Here is a 24,279-nt window from a genome sequence, read left to right as displayed (position 1 = left end):
TATCAGCAAGAGTCTCAGGCCCAAGGTCTCGAGGGTTCCCAAAAGGTCACCTTTCATCCAGCTATACAATGACTAAAATACCCAGTTCCATCTCCTCTACCATCTGTCACTGCCTTGTCTGTTGACATAGATTGGAGAAAAATATTCTTAAGCAAGAATTCACAATATTCAAATTTGATGAGATAATCTACATCCCTTCAAAATATTTGGAACCAATATGCATGACCTCCGCGACCCTGACAGAGAAGCGGCTTAGAAAATGGATGGATGGATGGATGCATGACCTGTATAAGCATCCTGGGTATAATAGTAATGTAGCCAGATTTGAGAAACAGTGCATTTCCCAGCAGGTTTGTTGATACGACTATGAAACATTTTTGGTAATGCATATGTGGGACCAATATGTGACATCTGTGTATCACAGACATAATAATAATGTAGCCAGATTTTAGAGGGGGTGCATTTCCCTGGCATATGGTCCAATATGGGAAAAATATGTATAAGTACATGCATATGTATATGTACCTGTATAAGTTTCATAAATGTTATTATAATGTAGTGAGATTAAGGATGGAGTGCATTATCTGGCAGGTGTATTACCTTAAAAGGCACCCCACTTAACTTTTTTTCTTTGACACAGCTGTGATATGTTTCACACATATTTTAAACCAACATGTGACACCTGTATAAGTTTCAGTGTTCAGTACACTGTATGTCCTGTACATATTGTAATATTGACAATAAAGCTGACTTGACTTGATTTCAGAGGTTCCACATAAACAGAACTGGTTTTGATTTCAGGTTAACTTTAACACTGTCTGGATGCTCCCTCAAGTGTTCTGCCTGTAAGACAATCTTTTTTTTTATTGAATAGTCCTAATTAAGCTGTACTGCATTTTGAAGTGTAAAATTAGTGACTTTCGCATTTTTACCCGTTACAAACACCACAAGTGTGTAGGCATACGTTCTACATGTGTGAGTGCAGTCTATGTACAACTGTTTCAACACCCCTCATTTTTATCACCTCATTTCTTGCAAAAAATACATTCCTTACTTCTTCTTACAGTAACAATGTAGTCCAGTCTGTGAATTTAGGGCATAATGTACATAAATGTCATAAAATTATAATCATAAGGTTACTACAAATCAATTTTATTGTACAAATCAAGCATTCAGGTCAAAACAACAACAGATACAGTCATATGACAATTAGATTTTACAAATGATTAGGAACAAGTAACAATGGTACATTTACATTTGTTTTACTGAGAACTCCTTTCCAGCAGGACAGTCTAGATACCATTCAAACCCCTTCTGAACACATTCACACATCCAATCATGCTTAAACAATCAAAACAATCATATCAATGCCATCAAAGCAGTAGAGAAAATACTGAAATGCATCTGTTTGTTACTGTATTTTAATATTCTGCACTTTAATAAATGCATATTTGAAAGTAGTATTTGAAGTGAAATGTATGGATTCTGTCCAAGAATGTGTTGGAAATGAAAAATCAACCTATTCTCCTGCAATATCTGTAACATATGGCGATTACTGCGGACAGCCATTTGTGACTGAAAAGTACGGAAAAACTGTTCACTCCAAATGGACTTATAATAGAAGCTATTAGGCAGTTGATCAATTCCATCAGTAAAGATTTTGAGTATCACATTTTAAAGAACGTTTACATTAATTACATTAATTAATTACATTAATCAACTCATTTCCATAGGGAATACCCACATAGCGGCATGGGTGGAGGTTTCACAGGGTCCTACCTGATCGCTACTGACATCAGAAAATGAAAAAGTAGAAAGTAGTAAGTGACCAGAGCTGCACTTGTACTCTGTTGCTTCAGTGTTTGAAAAAAGTGGATGAAAACTTCATAAGAACAACTTTGGTCACACATTCTCTCACACCTGTCTTATGATCTGTGCTGAACAGTGTAGTGAAGTGTAATGTAGTGTGTAGTTTCAATTTGTGCTATATTGTTACTTATTTCAAACATTTACTCACAGAATTCAGCTACAGCCCAAAAGCTTCTATCATAAGAGACATGAGTAAACAGGTTTTCTTTTCTTTTCCAAACACAGCCAAATGCATCAAAATCCCCGAATGCTGAACTCAACAATATGATAGATACACCAGTTTTTAGGTTGAAGAACACTGGAAACTTTACACAGAATAACCTTTATAATAGAATGTATTATGTATTGAGATGTGGTGCTCCAGTACCTCCCCCAACAACTCCACAATGATGGAGCTCTACTCACTGCGTAGGACAAATGGTGGAATATCACACAGTGAATTCATGCAAGTCATTTTCGTCGTTCTCCTCTGGTTCATTGGTGCTAGCGGACGCTGCACTGGCTGAGATCTGGTAGATGTTCTCTGCCTTGCGAGTTGAAGGTCGTGCATGGTGAGCAGGAAGATGCGAAGACTGTCTGGTGTTGGACTTGTGGCCCACAGTGTGCTGCATTGCTTCCTGTCGCCTGTCTGCTGGCCCTCTGTTGCTGAACCTACAGGAGGCTATCAGAGGCCGGCCAATGTCCACCTCTCTGCATTCAGTCAGCCGCAGCTTCCTGTCCCGGTGGGTGTAGTGCAACTCTACCTTGATCACCAGTGATCTCTAGTCATTAGAAAAGTGAATAAACAAATTGAGTTCCAGAAAAGCCTTTTCAAGTGTTCAACTATGAAACAACTGAAATGATGGATTTGAGCCCCCAGCTGGAAATGATATTGTAGCTTGAGTACAGAAAGATACAATTTTATAACTGCACAAAATGGTTTATTTAGTTAACCTTAACAGTGAGTATTTATTTAGTGAGTAATATTTTCTTTATAACATGAAAATAAACATTATTCTTTAATGCAATACAGTGAAGAGAGGTGAAGTAATGTCTTCCATAGAGGCTAGTGAAACCTGCAAACCATGTTACACATGCAAAACATGAGGGCTGGCTTTTTTTAGATTTTAGAATACTCAAGTACTTGTTTGTTACATTTGTACAATCAGTTCTGACAAATGTCTAATAAATACTTCAAATATTGTTTTTAAGGGTGATTTTGAGAACATGTATTTGAGTGCTATTATACAGGTGATATTCAAAGCCTGTATAATGCTGTTCAGACCAGCCAAACATCATTTCAGTCTTACTTCATGGATCTTTAAAACCTTTAGAAAGTGCAGAAAATGTACCTCAAGCCTTTGAAGGCAGCACAGTCTCAGACTGCAGTCAGGATTGTCAGCTTTGCTCAGCAGCAAGGAATGCATTTCATCTGACCTGCCAGGCCCTGAGAAAATGTCCTCCATAACCTACAGACAGGGTTACAAGACAAAATGAGGTCTTTGACACTGACATGCGGTTCTTAAAAAGACAGAGAGAGAAAAATAAATAGACAGCAGCAATAATAATAATAATAATAATAATAATAATAATAATAATAATAATAATAATAAGTCTACATTTCTTTGGCATCACTAGTTTATCAGTCACAGGCTTGGCCTGTCACAGCTATGAAATATTACTGATGATTAATTGCCATTAAGGTGGTTGTCTTCATTTGTTCATTTCCTGCAGTTATCAAAGCCTAAAATGGGCAAATTTATTTACATGTATGGCTGATTAGCGATCTCACTTCCTAGGTTTTCTGTCTCAAATCACAGAAACAACTCCAGCTCAAATAAACAAACATTACTCAATGCTGACATCTAAAGTGATATGTTAGAACTTTTGTAGTTTTCCTAAGACAATATGTGTCTTAATAATTAATTTCTTCTTTCTTTTATTGACATGTTTTTTTGCCTCAACCCACAGATGGAAAGGCATCCAATCCACATGCTGTTTGTTCTGACAGAAACATATATAAACAAACACATACATATAAACATATGTGGAAATAACTACGGTCAGTGTAAAGAACTCTGATCAGGCGATCTTGTGAGAGATCATTTATAACTAAAACCTCAATTAACCACTAAAAACTTAATTAACAGAAGACATTCCATAGCAGCAAAATATACACACTTATGATGAATCTCTGATTAACTGATTTTGTATTTAATTTTGGCGTTGATTCTTTACTGGTTACGGGTTTTGTTGTAAACTTTATAGCAATATTAAGGAAAATAAGCACAGATAACATACAAATGTGCAAAACACACTAACATTAGGCTGAATGGCTTGGCATTTCAAGTGAAAACGGAAACACAGATCCTTCGATCTCCACCCGTACAGGTGCCAGAATGAAACTTCATTCAAGGTGGAAGCTGTGAATAAGAGACTAACTTCAGCCTCATAGAATTTTGGACATTTAGCACTGCTTTTGTCAAGCCCAGAGAGGCCAATGTGTGGTCTGGGTTAAAAAGCAATATTGGCATCTGTATTCTATCCAGTTCATTTGTTTTCTAGAATAAAAATATTTTTATGTTTTATTTGTAAAACATACATATGATTGTATATACCTAAACATTCAGAAAATGTAATTATAGTGCGATACAAAATTTTGGGCACTACTAATAAAGAGCACAAATAAAATACTACATGATGAACTGTGTCATACATAAAAGTCATTACATCCTTTTCACCACTAGAGTTCAGTAAATTCGTACTTTCTTCTGTAGGTTTGAAAAAACACTTCAGCAGCCTTGACACATGTAGCTGATGTTAGATCATTCATAGCGTACTCTAGAGGTCACATACTTCCAGCTGTAACGAGTGAAGCAGAATCCGAGTGCTTCTGGGCACCATATGCAAGCGGAAAATGCCAAGCCGCACCTTGTTCCAAACTCTGTTTGGCTCAAACTACTCACTTCCATTTGAAACATCACCCTTACAGGGAAACACTGAGGTCGAGTCACTCCATCACCTTTAATCAGTTTTAGGGACCAGTTTCAACTATTCCCTGCTTCAACTCCCCTCATCGCCTGCTTATCAGCCCTTCATTAACTGGATCAGCGAATAGTTGAAATTAATGGTTGCTCATAAGCAGGATTTAAAAATCCTGTCATTCTCAAACACTTTCTTAAGAAAGGCTGAAACTCACTGGTTCACTGTGGAGGTCCACGGTGCAGTCCTGAACCATCGTTCCAGAGTTCCTGACCATTCCAAACACAAGCAAGATGTTGGAAAACAGGGCTGAGAAGCTGAGCTCCACTTGAACCCCACATGGAAAGTCCAAAAGCTTCCGGCCTGGCAGAACTGTCAGAGTAAGCAACACACACATTAACTTATTCAGTTATTTCAACTGCTAATAACATGGAAAAATGCCAGTATCAGACAGGGGTTTTCTTATGCAATGCAAATGCATTGGAAGACAATGATGTGCAAAACCTGTGGCTGGAGTTACATTATGACCATGTAATATAAAGATATATGTATATTGCTGGTCAAAAGCTTGAAATCACCAGATTATTAAATTTGTCATTTTATGTATAATTACTTCTACAATGTGGATTTAATATTATAAACTATTTGCTAAACTGTATTTATAGCTGTGTCATTCAATCTTTTCTTATTCTCTGAATAAGAAGTTATCAAATGATAAATAATATGCCTATTTACATGAATTATTTCTCAAGTTAGCTGCCTTGAGATTTGGTCTCCACTCCTGAAATATAATGAATTCACTTTATTATAACTTAATGTCACATTGATATACAGCTTTCTCGGTCATTAAAAATCTTCTGCTGCTCATCATTTTGGTCACATCTAAAACGTCACCCTTATTTTCAGCTTCTTAGTATACTAGCAATGATTTGAAACCTGTGAAGTTGAAGAATTCAAAGAGTTCATTTCCTTTACTAAACCTTGTGCTTTGTTTTCAAGCAACAACAGCCTACCACTCTAGGAGTGGAAACAAAAAAGGGAAAATGTCACAAAGGACAGTGAAAGAACGAAATTGAACTATGTCAGTCTTCTGACAGCACCTTTTGTTTCCCTAAAACAAACAGATTCCTCATTCATGAAGCTCTTTTCCACAGTGCACTCACAATGAGTCACGCACCACATCCCAGGCCTACACACTGTCAAGAGGAAGTAGCTGTGGACTGTAACTTTTACAACCTCGTCACATGGCAGTGAGCATTCAACAGCTCTGTGTAGGCGTGTCGGTGGTCACGCTAATGACTAAAGTACACTAAGACACAAATAATAGTTTAACATGAAAAATCTTGAACATTCTACTGCAGTTTGGGGTAGAAAGTATTAAAAAAAAGCTTTCCATCCATTTTCATCATGTTTTGTATATGAGTGGTGGCGTTTTTAATAACAGGACAAGGACCATTTGAAAGCAAAGCACCAGTGATGATGTAATACTGTTTAGATGGGCACTGTGATTTGTGCATATGGTTCAAATCTGACTGGCCAACAGACTCTTGCATACAGACTCTGTGAAGAAGAAATGAAGACAGCTGACCTCCAATTCAATTCAAATCTTATGACTAACTTATTCAGACATCCAAATCTGACCGTTAAAACCACTCAGGTTGTTAGAAACCTTTCCCTTACGTCTCAAGTCTTAACTCTCATTAAATTGGCCTTATTTCACCTGCACAACATTGCCTGTCTTTGCACTTTCCTGAACATTAATGTACTATATCACCTTCATAAAACACTATTCCTCTTCTCGTACTTTATTCTGTATATACGCACATATCAGTATATGAGTCAGAGACTATCTTTAATTGATTTAATTTCCACTCAAAAGTTAAATTATTCATTTTTCAGGAGGAATAAATAATCTTCTTGCCTGGATTTTATTATTCTTTCTATCTTCAAGCTATTCAAGATCTATCAAGATACAGAGAGAATAGGTCTCCTAACAATTCAAGATCTATCAAGATACAGAGAGAATAGGTCTCCTAACAATTGTGCAAGATCTGGTAGGCTATTAAAACCACCAGACAAACAGCACGTAAAGCTTTGATCCAAGAAAGATCAAAAAATTATGCTCTACTCTTGATAAAAGAGTCTTTCTGTCCATCCTTCAACTGAGGGAAGAGAACTCAACACTATGGGACTGAAAGGAAGTCTAGCTGTCAAGAAGCTGTTACAGAGAAAAGTAGATAGAAAATAAAATTTGCAGGACATTTGAGATGTAAAGTAAGGTTTTATGGACTAATGAGTCTATATTTGTATTTGAGTTTACTTGAATTTTGTAAAATACAAACAGCTTCTAAGACTGAACTTTTGAGGTCTTTAGAAAAATATGTAAATTTATCATTGGTGTTTTCTTTAAAAAAGCTTGGTGTCACTCAGCCCTCCAGCTCACTTACACTTGGACTCCATTTCCCTGAAGGTGGAGATCACATGACTCTGGAACTCATTCATCCAATCACAAGCACCTGAATACTGATATTTAGCACCTGTTCTCTCTATTATATGACCTGTTTAGTTTAGTTTATGGGCTTATAAACTAAACTAAATTAAACAGGTCATATAAGAGAGAGGTGCTAAACATTAGTACTCAAGTGCTTGTGAACAGTGATTGGCTGAACGAGGAAGTTTAGTGTTGAGGTATTGTTTCTCTAGTTTCTCGACTGAGCATTTTCTTGTTTTTGGATTGTTACTGCAAGTGTCTGGTTCTGTCTCTTTGCACACGGGTGCATTAAAAACAGTAACATCTATTTTAGCTATAGTAACAATTTAGCTATTGAGGCTTTTGTGTAACTTTCTGTTAAATATTTGTTTTCTTCTTTCTTCTCTGTTTTTTCTTCATTCTGAAAAATAAAGTATGCAATGGCTTTTTTGACTGGAAATTAAAAAAAATTAAGGGTGGTCTCTGATTGCTCTGTACTCTATATATAAATATTCCTTTGTAATATTCCCTTCCTGTATTTAATGTTAAAAATGGTTAAAAACAGCTATTGCAACTCTCACTGTCTGTATAACAAACACCTATTTAGTAAAGACAACTAGTAACCATCAAATATTTTTCAAAACTAACACACTTGCACCTGTGACATTTATAGCAACTCTAGATGTTGACAAAGTTTTCCACAACCAAGTCATGTATGAAAACTAAACAGATTCATCCAATGGGATTTTAAGTCTTTAAACATTTAGAGGTAATTCTGTTTCATTAAATCTATTGATTTGATGAGAACAGCCCAGCTCCAAGCCCTGTGCTCTGTTTTATAGGCAAAGAAGTGGCCAGTTCACTACTTTGCTGCTCCAAATTCACAGAATGTACTTTGGAAAACTTCCTTAAATGCTGACCAATCAATCATGCTTATAGAAGCCAGAGATTGAGAGCTCTGTAATGGGAGACAGTTCTGGAACTCACCATTAGCCTGTCTCCAGCAGGCATCTCGCAAGTGGAGCTCCATGGTGTGCCCTGCTGTCCCCACTGGATCAGTGAGGGCTCGTGGCTCCTTCAGTGTGTGTTTAATCTCTACCACCTGCTTGCCACTAACCAGCTGGTCTTTACCCAGATCTGAAAAAAAAGCTACCGGTCAGTTCCCCACTTGATTAACATGTCAGAAAGAGTCCAGAGAATAAAAAGTGCTCCTGGGCTCCAACAATCATTTAATATAATCCACACTAGGGTTATGCCCTGCTGGAAAAACAGCACAGTCCACTATGAATTCTGTGCTGATCTGTGCTGGTTTATGCTAGTCTGGTGCTGTTCTGGTGGTGGTTTAGCTGGTCACCCTGCATGATCATGCTGGTTCACCAGCAAACCAGCATCCAAAACACATATCGCTGCTGTCAGAACAAAATCTTGTATTACTTTCCAGGAGAAAGACCCAGACTAGTGTACTTTACTTTCAATGTAAAGGACAACTAGAATTATCAAATTGTGTCAAAAACTGAAAAAGGACCAAACAAGGTTTTGTTCCAAACGCACTGATATGCTGTTTTTGTTGGTGATCCGCATATCAACTTCCTTTGTTGCTGACCAACAAATCAGCACTCAAAGCACAACATATGCTGGTTTTGCTGGAGATCAGCAAATTAAATCATCTATGCTGGTAGTAGAATGTACAGGCATGAAATGGTACACAGCACTGTTGTGTGCATGTGTGCTCACGCACACACACATACACACAAATGCCTAGCATCACACAGAATCATGTGTAGCGTCAAGCAAAATTTCTATATCTGAGTGTGAAAATATGATACATGCAAGCATTAGCACTGGCTTCCTAGCTAACAAAAAAAAAAAAAAAAAAAAACAGTACACCACACTACCCTTAGGGCTGAATGATGAACCAATTTTATATCAAAATCGCAATTGACAATTCTAAGTCCAAAGAAATGAATGTGCTGGTCTTCTTGCTGATAAATGCCTGGAGCTTAATTTATAGACAATAATCACATTTTAATCACATTATTGGGCACAATAACTTATCTTTCCCAAATCGTTCAGCCCTAGCTATCCTGTAAATGTGTTATAGCAGCCAATAAAATGAAACGTCTCAGTGAATGTGCTTCCTGCTTTCTTTATTTGTCTCAACCCAACTGATGGAAACACATTCATTTTACATTCTGCTTCACAATATGACACAATATGATTGTGTTGGGATAGTGTAGTGGTTAACACCTCTGCCTTCTACACTGTAGACTGGGGTTCAATCCCCACCTGGGCAAACACCCTACACTATACCAATAAGAGTCCTTTGGCAAGACTCCTAACACCGCCTTGGCCTACCTATGTAAAAATTATCAAATTGTAAGTTGCTCAGGATAAGAGCATCAGCTGTAAATGTAAATATGACATCTCAAATAACTGCGATGAAGACCATAATGTAATAATTACTTAAAAAAAAAAACACATGTTGGGGATGAAGTGCACAAAGATTCCACATATATGCATCACATATTAACCACCTATGTATCTGACCAAGAGATTATATTCAATCAGTGAAAAAGCAGAAGCTCTTTGGATGATGAAATCAACATGCAAAGATGACAGGAAGAGATTCAATAGGGGAAAATAAGCAAAAAGTCATATTGAAACCAGTTACCAGGGGAGCCAACACATCCAATACAAGTACCAACACATCTTGACGTTAAGTTATTTTCAACCATCAGTACATGTAGCACAAAATAGAGGGGCTCATACATTTCTGAATGGTTGCCATGCATTGTGGGTTCAGCACAGCAAGTTACACCTCATCACATATCCTCTTCTGTAGCTGCGACTTAGTGCGTTAAGCCAAGCAGGATTACGATCCCTTGTGAGGGCAGTCAACACACAGCGGGCACCGGCAGAGAAAGCAGCCTGAGCAACAGGCATGTTACTCAGTGGGCTGGTGGGAGCCAGGGGGTGGAAGGGGCCATGTTCTCGGGTTTCCCACCACCTGGGCTAAGCGTCTGTGTGAATTCCCAGAGAATGAGGTCACATGCTAATGCGGCCCCTTCTCACAAAGCCAAGTCATGTTACCGGAGAGACCCATCAAACAACTAAACAAGGTTTCCACCTACACCCAAAAAAGCCATGCTCATCTACACTGTTCCACGGTGGTAAACACGAAGGAGGCCAGTCAGTGTCTGACTTGCAGGTGTTGACAACCTGGTCTTGCTTAAGTACTGAAAGTATAAATATTCTTATCATCAGAGGCACTGACAAATAGATCCCACTGTGGGTCTTTGTGTCTACATTCACCAAGATGGCCTTGACAATATAAAATGTGCTACTGTACTACTGTTCCAAAGCGCTTCCAGCAGCACATTAGCTGGAAGAATTGTTCATTTGAATTGGTACACTTTGTAGTAACGTCTGTTGTAAAATGAGCAGTATCTAAATATTTACGAGGTCTGTGCTTGTGGTGAATTACATTGCAACTGACAAGCAAAGCTTTGAGTAAATCGTTCAACGCTAGGGGTTGGCAAAGTGATAAAATGTCACAAGTAGGGCTGGGCAATGTTACAATATTCATTGTTATCGTGATACTTAAAACGCTGAATAATTGCGTGTTTGACTACAAATGATAGCCCTCCCTCTCCCCCAGTCACTCAGCACGATGCTAGCCAACATGGGCATCTGTTAGCTGACAGAACAGAATTGGAGATCTCCTAAAATTTGCCAGTTATCATGGAATCATCTTAGTCAGTATTTCTAGAACACTAGACACCTGTATGCATCATAAAGCAGGCAGATTTAGGAGCCATTCAGATGATGCCTTTTCAAACATGAGCAACACTGTGCCTCATGCTTAAAAACAAGCAGGCTGTGATTCTTAGGGATGGTGAGTTAATGCACTTAATAGGCTAAACACAAGACAATGATCAGAGAGAACACAATGGTTGATAAACACATTTTGAAAGTAACATAACAGATAGAAAAAGTAGATTCATGTAACGAATGACAAGTAAAATAAAAAAGGAAAGATATTATTCAGTATGGTTTAAACAGCTAAAACTGGCTTTTCCACCATGTTGGTTGAGTGACTAAATGAGGCACCCTCTATACTGATCAGCTGTAGATGATATATACTATTATCATAGAGCTTGGTGCAAAACTTGTTAGATCTTCAGCTGAAACACTCTACAGACCAGCTACAGAGAGCCTATAAACAACTGCAATCAGTGTAGAGCAACTGCATAAACTGCATCAAAACAAGAAGCTGATCAGATATCAGACTATTATGCAATTTTCTTAATTTCCTATTTTATTTTTACCAATGGTTTGATTTTCCTCCTGTAGAAGATTTTAGACTGTCCAAATATCTTCATGTATTGTGATGCTATGTTTTCACCATATTGTCCACCCTAAATGGTGTGACCACAAGTGAGCAAACACTCACCCTCAGAGACCTGCTCCAAGATATGGGTGACCTTCTGTGGTTGGAGGATATACTTGTTCAGGTATTTGGTGAAGATCCCAGTGCTCTTCCCTCCATCCTGGACCTCAAAAGCCTCAGCATCCTCAGTCCTAAATAGTACAATGCACCAATACCCTTTTAGTGAATGCACTTTTATTACCTGTTTTAGTTTTGTGGCCTCATAGAAGGAGTTAAAATATACTCACGTGGCATATCCGTACACTGTGTTCCCTAAAGGGGCCAGAGGGTTTATTTCAGAAGTGGGGCCACTCTGTTTGTACCTGAAATGACACAAAAAGATTCTGTTTGGAGACTCTTAAAGTCAGAAGACAAATTCCTCAACAGCACAACCTGTTTTCAGAAGCAAAATCTCATCTGCAAACCAGACATTGCACGTTTGTGTAATTATACAATTGCTGTTGCTTATAAATCTAAGTCCTTTAAAAGCAGTAGCCAATTGGTAGGCTTGTTCCAAAGTTAAAATCCCAAATTGTTCCCAAGTTAAAATCATCAAATTAGTGCCTTCAGATGCCCTACAATGACTCTTCAGAAGTCAAGGACTGATTCTTAGGAAGTTTCTGCAATTGACTCTTCAGAAGTCCCTACAATCGGCAATTCATAAGTGCCTACAATGGCTCTTCAGAAGTGCCTACAGCTGACTCTTCGGAAGACCCCTGCAGTTGACTCTTCAGGAGTCTCTACAATCAACTCTTCTGAAGTTTCTACAGTTAATCGTTCATAGGCTCCTACAATTGACAGAAGTGTATAAACAATGAATGCTATCCAGGAAACAGTGTTGGTTTCAATTGATAGTGAATTGCAAATATGAAATATGTATCACAAACACTCTCTTTTGGTGTAAAGGGATAAATGTGTTTTTATGACTATGTCTAAAATCTAAAATGTTACCACACACATTCTGCTCTGTCACTTAGACATGTGTGCTGAGAAAACTTCTAAACAAACTCCACTGACACAACCAGTGATCTGCTATGACCTGATTCAAATCAGTTCCGCATGTTTTTGTTAACTTATGCTTGTAAAGAACTGTATTAATGTAATATATTTCATTGATGTGGAATTTAATTGTGTAAGGTATCTCCAGGGCACCTTACTTGATATGGGGCATTTGTCCACATTTTCCCCTGTATCCATAAAACCACATTTTCAGTGAGTCAGATGAGTGCAAACGCTTCTATATGTTATATCATGCTGGCTCATTTCTCTGAACCTTGTCGAACGGCTTGTCTAAGTGTTTCAAGCCTACCATTTTCTGCAGGTGTCAAGCAAAATGACATTGAGTTGCGCTCGTCTCTCCTGCATGTTGCACATGACTCTCTGCACACACACGCAGTTTATAGTGCGGTAAGGCCGTGGAGCATCGATGGCCACGAGGTAGTTCCTGCCCAGGTGTTCATACCCGTGTCCAGCATAATAAAACATGGCTGAAATCAAAGAGAGGAAGAATTGTTTATCAAGGGGACATTTGCAATCAGAGAAAAAGCAGAAGTTTTTTGAGTGTTTCAGTAGTGTGAACCAACTTGCAAACTTGTCGGGAAGGAAGAGACTAAATTGAGAGCAACATGCTGCTTTCACACTACCAAATTGATTGGTACTGTATGACAAGGCAGTGGTTCTCAAACCAGTCCTTGGGGGCCTCCCAGACAGTCTATATCTTTGCTCAATATCAACTGTCAGTTCTTATGGATAAAGCATAAATATGGACCATCTGGGGCTCCCTCACGACTGCGAATGCAGCTCCAATCAGCTATTCTCCATAGTGCTAAATATGGCCATCCCACCCCATTAATAAATAGGCCTAGAGTATGATGAACAGGTCAAATGGTTCATACCCACGTGACTAAAAACTCCCTCAACACATTTCTCATTTTCTAGGTACTGTGTATTCTAACCTCTCTCATTAACAGAGAACCCATCTCTTTCTGTCTCTAAGTGAAGAAAAACGGAAGTACACATATCTACATATCTAAGCAGAATCAAAACAGCTTCTACTGTGGATCTATATATGTTTTGGCAAAGAGCTCTGAAAAGATCAGTCTTCAGATGCAGCATGTTTTTTCACCCAAACTTCATCCTGTCATCCTTTATCAGGCCCATGCTACACCACACATTTTCTCAGAAGCGGCTTCAAACAAAAGATGTGGCTTCAGACCACCTGGTTTTCTGACCCATGACATAAGCAAGTCAGGAAGTCACTCATACAGTCAGACTTTCAAACATGAGCAGATCTAAATTCGGACAAACCAGACACGAACCAGATGCCTAGTCAGCCGATTAACATATTTCTTGATGATGTGCTTGCAGTACATTTTTTAAGAATTCTATCCATTTGACCCAATAAGGTCACTGATCCTGTTTTAGCACATGAGGCAACACTCAGTTCTAAAAATAGATAACATTTCAGAAAAGTAATCTTCCATTACCACCTACATGTTAGAGGACTAGTTTGAACCCGAAAAGTTGTGAGGGAAATGGTGAGGAAAATCCTGACCACACACTCACACTGGGTGATGTCATGTTGTTAGCTGTGCATTCTTAACTCTCGAGTGAAAGTATGTCATTTAAAATTTTTTCATTTTTACATAATTTGGGAACTCCGGTTGTCATTTACATTATATATAGAGTTTTACCTCTTATAAAATATAATACAAATATATTTTTAAAACAGGGTTTCATACAAAATACTTGAAGCCTATAATAAGACTGACTTTGACAACTAGTCTAAAGAAACATGAAATACCCAGAGGCAGAAATAGAAAGAAAAGCTTCCAATTATCCAGTGTCCAAATATCCATAATATAGTTATTTTCAGAAAAACATTAAAAAACACTAATACAACAAATATTTATGTTAATGCACTCATTTACATGGGGCAGTCGTGGGCTGGAGGTTAGGGAACCAGCCTGGCGACCGGAAGGTTTGATCCCCTGAGCTGACACGTACATGACTGAGGTGCCCTTGAGCATGGCACCTAACCCCGATTGCTCCCCGGTTGCTGTGGTGCCCATCGCTCTGGGCAAGTGTGCTCACTCCCCCTTGGGTGTGTCTTCACTAGTGTGTATGCAGTGTTTCACTGCACAGATAGGTTAAATGCAGAAGTAAAATTTCCCCATTGTGGGACTAAAAAGGGTCTCTTAATCTAACCATTTCAAAAGTTAAAGTTCAATCAGCTGTGCTAAGGATGGAATTTAATGAATACATGTGATGGCTGGGGGTGTCAATGAGAAATCAGGAACCAAACTTTGTCCTTCTAACCACCTATCTATCAACTACTTTTTTGAAAACAAGAAACTCTTGTTCATTTTTATTCTAGTGCTGTTTGTTTACATTCATTTGATTTTTTTATTCAATGTTCATGTTCTTACAATTTGCTTAAATACCTAAGACTTTTTCACAATACTGTATGTCATTATTTTGACAACAAGTTTCAAGAAAGAAGAACAGTGGTTGAAAATTGAAACTAGACCAACAGGGATGTGCTAAAGCAGGAAAGCACAGCCTCAAAACGACCATCCTAACCCTGTGTTAACCAAAACTGTTCATGATTTTAGTTTCACAAGCTCATATTTTTGGCAGTTTTGCCAGAGTGGCTCGTTGCAAGTGACTCGTTGCAAACTTCTTGCAGTCAAAACCAGTGCTACAAATATGTAACCTCAATGTCAAAACAATAGTAACACCAGGAGCTGTTGTACCACAAACATGGCACCTTTACTTTTATTTTGACAAAAGGTGGCAGAATTTGGAAATATCTACATCAGGGATATCTAATCTGGTGTGGTTCCAATAAAAAGAAACATACCGGATTCTACTTGTTTAACTGGTCTTCAAACAACTGAACAAAACACCATGTTTACTTCCAGTTTGTTGAAAACCTGCAACCATGCTGTCCCTTTGCAAGTAAGACTGAACATCCCTGATCTAAAGAGCATCAACATGACGCAGTCTGGTGAAACACTTTCTGAAGATGATTTTACAGGAAGCCTTCTATTCACACTGCCTGACCCCAACTACATATCATAGTAGGTCTGTTTGGTTTTTTAAACCAGCTGCCAAGAAAAACTGTTAAAGAACATGCAGCTCTCAAAGAAAAGCAAAAGTCAACCCAACTCTTTTTTACTCACATTGAACAAACGTATTTTTCTTTGTTATTTTGTTTACCCAATTCATATTTCAATTGTTTTTCAACTGAACTAGTGCTATATGTAATAGATAAAGTATACACACACACACATGCATATATATATATATATATATATGTATATATATATATATATATATATACATATATACACACACATATATATATATATATATATATATATATATATATATATATATATATATATATTTATATATATATATATATATATATATATATATAAATAAAAGGCATACTAACAGAGTATTGAAAGAAAGACATATAACATGGATCATAATAATTCAATACTGCTTTGCAACAAGAACAGACTTTGGTCAGGATATTCTACATAATATTATATTACGGTGAAATTATATTTACATTTGCTAGCAATGCATAATTTAATTAGATATGGTACGACCTAATACAATAATCTTCTAGCTCTACTTTAGCCTTCCCTTCCCAGAACTTACATGTTTGATTTTGGCCAGAAGCAAGCGGCTTCCAAACAGCACACAAATCCGACCCATGTGTCGTCAACCAAATGAACCCAATTCACCCAAGTGAAAAGCATTACACAGCACTAAACACAAAAACATTCACTGAATTTCGTTTGACAGGAAGCATTGCAACACAGTCACATGTAATTAGGTGACTCAGCCCAAGTAGATCCAACAAGCCACATCATGACACTCACCATAGACGCCACGGTCCAAGAGCTGGAGGAACTTGTCAATGGCTGCCTCCATTTCCTGCAACGTGAGGTCAAGCAGGGACACCACACGGAAGCCCAGTTGCTGCAACAGACTAGCCAGTTCATGGACATCCATGATGGGGGCCATCAGCCTGGGGTGGTGGGTGTAGTTTAGGTTCCCAATCAGCAGCGCAACTTTGTCCGTTGCTAAACAAAAGAACGTTGGATAAGCTTATAGTTCCAGTGTACTTACTGTGCACATACACTCAGCTCCATCATTACTGGTAATGGTGGGTTCCAAAAGGTCATGAAGACATCTAATATGGTAAATTTTAACTCAATATCACAGGACAGTAAGAGACAATTCTATGTTTACTTAAGTAAATTTACTATAAAAAACAAGTACCACAATCACTGGCACCCCTGCATTTAGTACTTTGGCAAACTTCCCTTTGCCAACATAATAATAATGAGCCTTTTAGTATAAAGGTTATATTAATGGGGTTCAGGTCAAGGGACTACAATAAGTTGAATTATTCTGTGGTCATTTATCCTCTTTTGTGTGAATTTGGATGATTGTTCTGGATCATTCTCCTGCTGGAAGATCCAAACATCCATGTTTTTGGACTGTTTTTCATTCCAAATACCCCAGTAACCTTGTTAGGGTACATGATATCACAGACTTTATGAAATACCAGAAGATTTCAAATGAAAATCTAGATGCTTTTGCTCAAAAGCTAAAACTGCATTGTGAATTACTGCCTGAATTTCACAATATATAGCACTAATTTTTTCACAGAAAAATACTGTATCCATCATTTTATTGTGGGGTCAACTTACCTTAAGATATTTTCTGGATTAATACAGCAAATTACCGTAAGGCTGACATTGAGCTATACTGCACAGCATTAAGCTAAAAAGGCAAACTGTTTTAATTCTGATGTCTCAGGTTTTGGTGTTTTGAAGATTTTTAAGGTGTAGAATTTCCTTTTTATTGTTTAAATGCTGAAACACTGAAGTGTTGACTAAAATGTTATTGTTTACTGATATTGAACATTTTAAACATTGTTTATTGATGCTGAACATTTTAAAGTCAATGTTTTCATAATTTACCGGCTATTGAGCATCATAACCCATGCAGTAAAAATATACAGTTTACAAACAGAGAGCTATCTACTGTACTGTCACTTAATTTTAATATGGTGCAGTTAATTACTGTGAAAATAATGCAGCTAGTAGCCAGTAACCCACCGTAATTTTGCAATGGATTTTTTGCAATGAAACTTTTCAGTCTACATGTCAGTCAAAGCCAGAGTTTTGTTTTCTTTCTTCAATTAAAGGTTAGATTTTGTCTTGTTTTTTGGTGTGAGATTGGGCTAACTGAACTTCATGACCTTTTCACCCAGTCCCATAAAATTCTTAAACTAAACAAACCTAGCTAATAGTGGAGGCCTTAAAGGAGACAGAGAGTTTATACTGGAGCTGAAACAATATTTTTTCTCTTAAACGTACCTGTGAGTGTGGGTGCTGGAAGATTATCAGGGGTTGCTGTGGAACAGGAGGGAAAAAAATGTCAAAAGCATGACTCAGCGAAACAGCTCAAATGTGATCTCAGCGTTAGTGGCAACCCCACGTCTCACTTCCATTTTAAAATGGCTTCACAGCGGAAAGAAACTAAGGGCTTTGTTTGTGTTCCATGATGCGGCAGACTTAGGGGGGGAAAAAGGGAAGCTGTGATTGAGAGAGCTAGTTTCACTCTAGCTTACACTGCTTATGTGTCCAGAAGCCAACGTACAACTCAAACAGCACAAGTCTTTAAGAAAAGGGGAAAGTACCTTTTAGATAGAAATGGAAATACCCATTTCATGGAAGATAGTGTTCATGAACAATTCATGGAGCATTAATCAAGTTCAGAATCTTCCCAGTAATTAAAGATTGTACAAGGAATGAAACCTTTTAATGTGTTTAATGTGTTTCATGTCTGAAGCTATAACTTCACAAAAAAAAAAAATCACAAAAAGTAGCACATGTCCTACGGGATGTTTTTTTGTCTGCCTCTCTGATTCTATTAGGGAAAGACTTTCTTCATGCCTTTATCAGGATATTCAAAAACAAAAAGTACTTCAAAATCTATGTGTAAAAGTCAAAGTGCTCAGTAAATAAACTGCCAATTCTTACCCAACGCGATATCAGCCGCCTCTGACCATCTCTCCTCCAACACGTTTGAAACGGAGCAGAGATATGAGCCAACATGATCAGCTTTTGCACTTTTTATCTAAAAGACAGGACCATGTTTGCCTTTTAGTCTCACAATGAATCACTTCAGTTTCAAATCAAAGAAGAGGTTAAATATTAACCCAGACAGGGCTTATGTTAGGAGGTTTTCGGGTCTGTTTACGTAGAGTATGAAATATCCACATGCTCTAACTTAACAGTAAAAAACATTCTGAATAGCACTGTGAGGGCCATGTGTTTCTGCCTTTGTCTAGTCTCACCTCAAGTATTTCATTGTTTTTCTTGGGTAAGAGATGACCGTTATGGTACCACTGATACTGGGGAGAAGGCATGCCGAAAGCTAAACACTTGAGCGTAATCGTGTCTCCATGCCGTACACTTTGTTGTGGTGTAGGCTGGGCTATGATATAGGGTTCTCCTCTCCATCCAGGTGGGACACCAACTATAACACACAAAGAAAATGCAAAGCAACTTTACTGCCAGGTATACCGTCATGTATTGAGCATGTGAGCATATGTAGCATACTGCTGCTATCAGAACAAAACCTTGTATCTCCAAAATGGTAACTTTAATTTTAATGTAAGTCCGTGGACCCAGATGTTTTTCTCAGTCATTTTGGACCATTAATCACAAAATAAATGTAATGTAAAAGGAAACAGGCATTATCAGATCATGTCAAAACCTGAAAAAATGGAGATACAAGATTTTGCTTCAACAGCAGCAATATGTATACCTGTGCTTAAGGATCAAAGTTAAGTTCAAGTTATAAAAAATACTGGTAATACTTTATTTTACAGTCCCCTAAGCTCTAAGTATTAAATGGTCTACATCATCGAAAATTATTACTTATAAATCAAGTAAGCACGTGGTACAATCTTCAAAGAGCTGTTTAACTATTTTGGTTAAAATGAGGGTTAGTACTAATACTAATACTAGTACTAATACTAAATGCTTTTCATGATCTTATGCCTTGTTATTCATTCAGTGCTGACTAACAACGTTATAACTCCGTAGGCATTAGAATAATGAGCACCACAACAAAGTGGTGGATGTACAGATCCTACACTAAGGACACACATGAAGATGTGGAGAATGTACCTGGCAAGTTTAACACCTTCACTCTGACCCAAATGCTGAAGATGCAGTTGCAGTACTGGTCACTCACTCTGCAAATGTAGCTCTCTGACTTCTTAAGAGAAACTTGGAGCCTGCTTTCTGTGGCACACGGCACCTGCAATGACCCAAACAGTGAAATTAGTGGCAATCCACTATATTGCCATACAAGAATGTTTGAAAGCAAATTATGAGAAATGCCATATAAACCTCTATTTGTTGACCATCAAACCACTGGTATCTCAAAGGGCCCGTGCCTACTGCCTGAACACTTAGTGTCACTGGGTAGTTTTGTGGAACACACACAGACTTAGGCTGTTGAACAATGACAACGTCTGCTAAAAGAAAGAAGAAAAACAAATACAGAAAGCAGATAAACAATTACAGCAATACACGGCAGACGGGTGGGATGGCGAATGAGTTTGTAAATCAAAATCAAGTAACCGGCATATCTATGTACAGAATAGAAGCACATATGAATGTTTTGTTCCTATAAGAGTAAACAAAGACGTGTCACACACCAACTGTCATGACTGTCGGACCTTCTTTAAGAGTGTGGAAGGGCCTGGACCACAGTGGCGCTGCTCTGTCTGGGCAATAGGTCATCGTGACATATTATCTGCTGGATAACAAAATACAAGCAAAAGAAATAAAAAAAATGGAACAAGCTCAAACAATGTTTGCCACTTTTCAGATTTTCTGCATAGTTAAATCATCAAGATGTAAATAAAGTCATTTACAGTGGTTTGTTGTGAAAGTCTATTCTGGAGAAAATTAGAGTCAGAATTGTTTAGAGTAGTAGTTATAGGAACCAGACCTCCAGAGCATTTATTGCCCATAAAAGTTCCATCATATAAATATGATGACCGAGACTTTGTTCAGCTACAGAGTTGAGATTATTTTTAGCTTAAACTTTTTTTCCAATCCATCCATGATGGAGAAACACATGCAGGGTGCTGGAAGGTTTCAGATTTACCACTATTTTACTGTCATTTATTTACTAACATCCATTTAAAACTGCTATATTTTATAATAATAACTTTGTTTACATCAACTGAATTATACACACATTTTGAAGAACTGGTGGAGTTTACTTTTTAGTCATAAGAACAAGAAGAAGAAGAAAGGCAACGTCCTGTCAGAGTTGCAGAATGCATCCAACAGCACTGACGTCCAGTCAGACTGTGATGTGTAACAGTATTAATGTCCAGCAGGGTTTAATGTTAATGAGCTTGGCAAGAACATTATAAGCTCTCCACTGCCAGGAGAACTGCAAAGCGGGAGAAATGATAACGACACTACCTCATCTCCTCAAAATAGATAACAGCCCCATCACTTTTACAGTTGCAGCAACGTTTACTTTTCATTGTCTAGCTCAAGCAGTAGACAGACGCACAACAGAACCGAGCAAATCAAACGACCTCGAAACGAGTCGCCACAAAAACGCGTCTCTTTCGCAATGACATTCGTTCTTCCAGTCTGAAACTCATCAATAACCTGCTGCGTCTGCTCCTCACACCACTCACCTCAAATCAGCGCTAACAGCTGAACGGCTACAGACGAGAGATCAGAACTTTCCCTGCGCTCAGACTGAAACAGCAGCGGTGAAAGTCGGTTTACAAATCATGACAGAGTGCTGCCTGTGATGCAAGGTGAACAAAAAAAAAAAAGAAATATTCGATGTAGGCCAAGTTCCCGGAACAACTGTATCCGCCCACTACCGGAATGTGTCGAATATCTGAGCCAGAGATACGGAGCAGTTTTGTTCAAGACTCTTTTTCACAGAGTTTGTTTATGTGGTGTTGAAGCGCAGGCGGCACCTCGCAGAGATGGAACTGTTTCAGAGCATTTCAGCTCAATGAATGGGCGATTCGCCGAGTTTGTTTCAATCCCGTTGTTGTTCAGTCGTGTAACTCAGAGGCTGCAGTGAGTTAAGTCAGAGAGAGAGAGAGAGAAAGAGTGAGAGAGAGAGAGAGAGAGAGAGAGAGAGAGAGAGAGAGAGAGAGAGAGAGAGAGAGAGAGAGAGAGAGAGAGAGAGAAAGAGTGAGAGAGAGAAAGAGAGAGAGATAGAGAGAAAGAGTGAGAGAGAGAAAGAGTGAGAGAGAATGAGAGACAGAGAAAGAGAGAGAGAGAGAATGAGAGAAAGAGTGAGTGAGAGAGAGAAAGAGTGAGAGAGAGAGAGAATGAGAGAAAGAGTGAGTGAGAGAGAGAGAAAGAGTGACAGAGAGAAAGAGTGAGAGAGAGAGAATGAGAGAGAGAAAGAGAGCGAGAGAGAGAGAAAGAGTGAGAGAGAGAAAGAGTGAGAGAGAGAGAAAGAGAGCGAGAGAGAGAGAAAGAGAGAGAGAGAGAAAGAGAGAGAGTGAGAGAAAGAGAGAGAGAGAAAGAGAGCGAGAAAGAGAGTGAGAGAGAGAGAGAATGAGAGAAAGAGTGAGTGAGAGAGAGAAAGAGTGACAGAGATAAAGAGTGAGAGAGAGAGAAAGAGTGACAGAGAGAAAGAGTGACAGAGAGAGAGAAAGAGTGAGAGAGAAAGAGAGCGAGAGAGAGAGAAAGAGAGCGAGAGAGAGAGAATGAGAGAAAGAGTGAGTGAGAGAGAGAAAGAGTGACAGAGAGAAAGAGTGAGAGAGAGAGAGAATGAGAGAGAGAAAGAGAGCGAGAGAGAGAGTGAGAGAGAGAGAAAGAGTGAGAGAGAGAGAAAGAGAGAGAGTGAGCGAAAGAGAGCGAGAGAGAGAGTGAGAGAGAAAGAGAGCGAGAGAGAGAGAAAGAGTGAGAGAGAAAGAGAGCGAGAGAGAGAAAGTGTGAGAGAGAGAGAGAGAGAGAGAGAGAGAGAGAGAGAGAGGTTCTGCTAGCAGAGCTGAAACAGTTCACGCTCGTTTTAACGAACTAAGCAGGGCATTTCATATCAAAAATATCATGAAGATTATAGTGTTTTACAGTTCTACTAATAAAGGTTTAAATAAAACATTTCAGTAACTTTTATTAGTTTGCTCTGTTTCACCTAAAAACGTGTACTCCAGTTTTTAATGTTTAAAATACAGGCAAGCATAGTTGCTGTCAGAATATTTATAGAAAGAAATAAGTATGAAAATCCCTATATATATATATATATATATATATATATATATATATATATATATATAGTAGGTATTTTTTAAAGATCTAAAATTCATACTAAAATTCATACATAGGCATGACCTGCAATATTTACATTCGTTTAGGTAACATTTTAAGTATTTAAGCAAAAGCCTGTAGATCAAAATGTCTTTAAGATAATAAAAAGCATTCATTCAATCAAGTGTATCTACAATTTTTTACTGCTAGTGGACCTCAGCTCATAATATGTAGATTATATATACTGTACACTGCCAGTCTGAGAGGGTGAGCTAGATCTCTGTGATCTGGGTGTCGGGCAGGAGCAGCAAGTCTACAACGTAAAAATATTAGAAACACAAATATTTTACCATATACATAAAACCATTTTGCATTATTGTGACACTAAGTACTGTAAACTTAATATTTAATACTTAATTACTTGTAGGAAGCTGTAAAAAGTAGGAAATAGTAGATGTGTCCAGAATAGTGAGCAGATTTGTAGATGATTCCATAATGATTGAGAAAGCTGTATAAAATAAAAAATTCAATTATAATAAACTGTTATTGTATAATCTAATTATATATAATTATATAATATACCAGTTATAAAATTCTATAACATCTTAGTGTTTCCAAAAAAAAATTAAATATTGAATAAATTGCTTTCTGGTGTTTAACAATATTTCTAGTTATTATTGAACCAAGCCACAGCAAATATTAATATGATAAAGGATGTCTAAATGGTAGCATAACTAGTAAAAATTCATTTGAGGTTATGTGTGTGGGGATGTATTTAGCTCTTCGTGAGGACTGAATGTGGATAAGGGGGGCCTTAGAAACTTGCATGGGAATATTTTATTCCTTTTTCAATACAAAAAAATTGACACTGACACTTTATTTTTGTTATGTGAAGAATTAAGTGTAAGAGTGTCACTGTTGATCTACTGTAAGACTGTCAGCTGATATTGCACATGTGTACATGTATCCGCCTTGCATGATGTACTTAGCGTGAATGTGTTTCTGTGGGAGGCTGTAACCAGAGCCCTTTTATGTTTGGAAAATGAAGCAACAGGACTAGACCAGTGGCCAAGAGTGTTGAGGGTGCTCTGGCTACTGAGTGGCAGGATCATCTGAGGGGGCTGTCCTACTTAAGCCTTGGTCCTGCTTTAAGCTAGGCCACTAGACCTCTGGTGAAACGACTCCTCTCCACCATCCAC

General features: G+C 38.0%; 1 protein-coding gene across 5 annotated transcripts; it reads right to left on the bottom strand.

Annotated features, from left to right (window-relative positions):
• Positions 1-1,131: 1,131 nt before the first annotated feature.
• malt3 (MALT paracaspase 3) lies at positions 1,132-21,657 on the bottom strand. Of its 5 annotated transcripts, none has more exons than XM_017711124.2 (15): positions 21,499-21,657; positions 20,494-20,594; positions 20,183-20,310; positions 19,958-20,090; positions 19,120-19,301; positions 18,803-18,899; positions 18,137-18,172; positions 16,628-16,831; positions 13,039-13,216; positions 11,978-12,052; positions 11,754-11,881; positions 8,288-8,437; positions 5,048-5,202; positions 3,201-3,317; positions 1,132-2,630 (listed from the first exon to the last, which is right to left on the bottom strand). In XM_017711124.2, exons 2-15 carry the CDS (start codon positions 20,576-20,578, stop codon positions 2,298-2,300), a joined length of 2,001 nt encoding a protein of 666 aa, XP_017566613.1. In that variant the 5' UTR covers positions 20,579-20,594; positions 21,499-21,657; the 3' UTR covers positions 1,132-2,297. The 5 variants fall into 5 exon arrangements, with proteins under 5 accessions (XP_017566613.1, XP_017566615.1, XP_017566616.1 ...); XM_017711126.2 differs by having other exon boundaries at positions 20,183-20,307; XM_017711127.2 differs by having other exon boundaries at positions 20,183-20,307; positions 20,515-20,594.
• Between the last annotated feature and the right edge of the window lie 2,622 nt (positions 21,658-24,279).

This window comes from Pygocentrus nattereri, chromosome 7 (assembly GCF_015220715.1).
Source record: "Pygocentrus nattereri isolate fPygNat1 chromosome 7, fPygNat1.pri, whole genome shotgun sequence".
NCBI lineage: Eukaryota > Metazoa > Chordata > Actinopteri > Characiformes > Serrasalmidae > Pygocentrus > Pygocentrus nattereri.
Note: the sequence above shows the minus strand (reverse complement) of the source record. Positions and strands in the feature narration are given on the sequence as shown.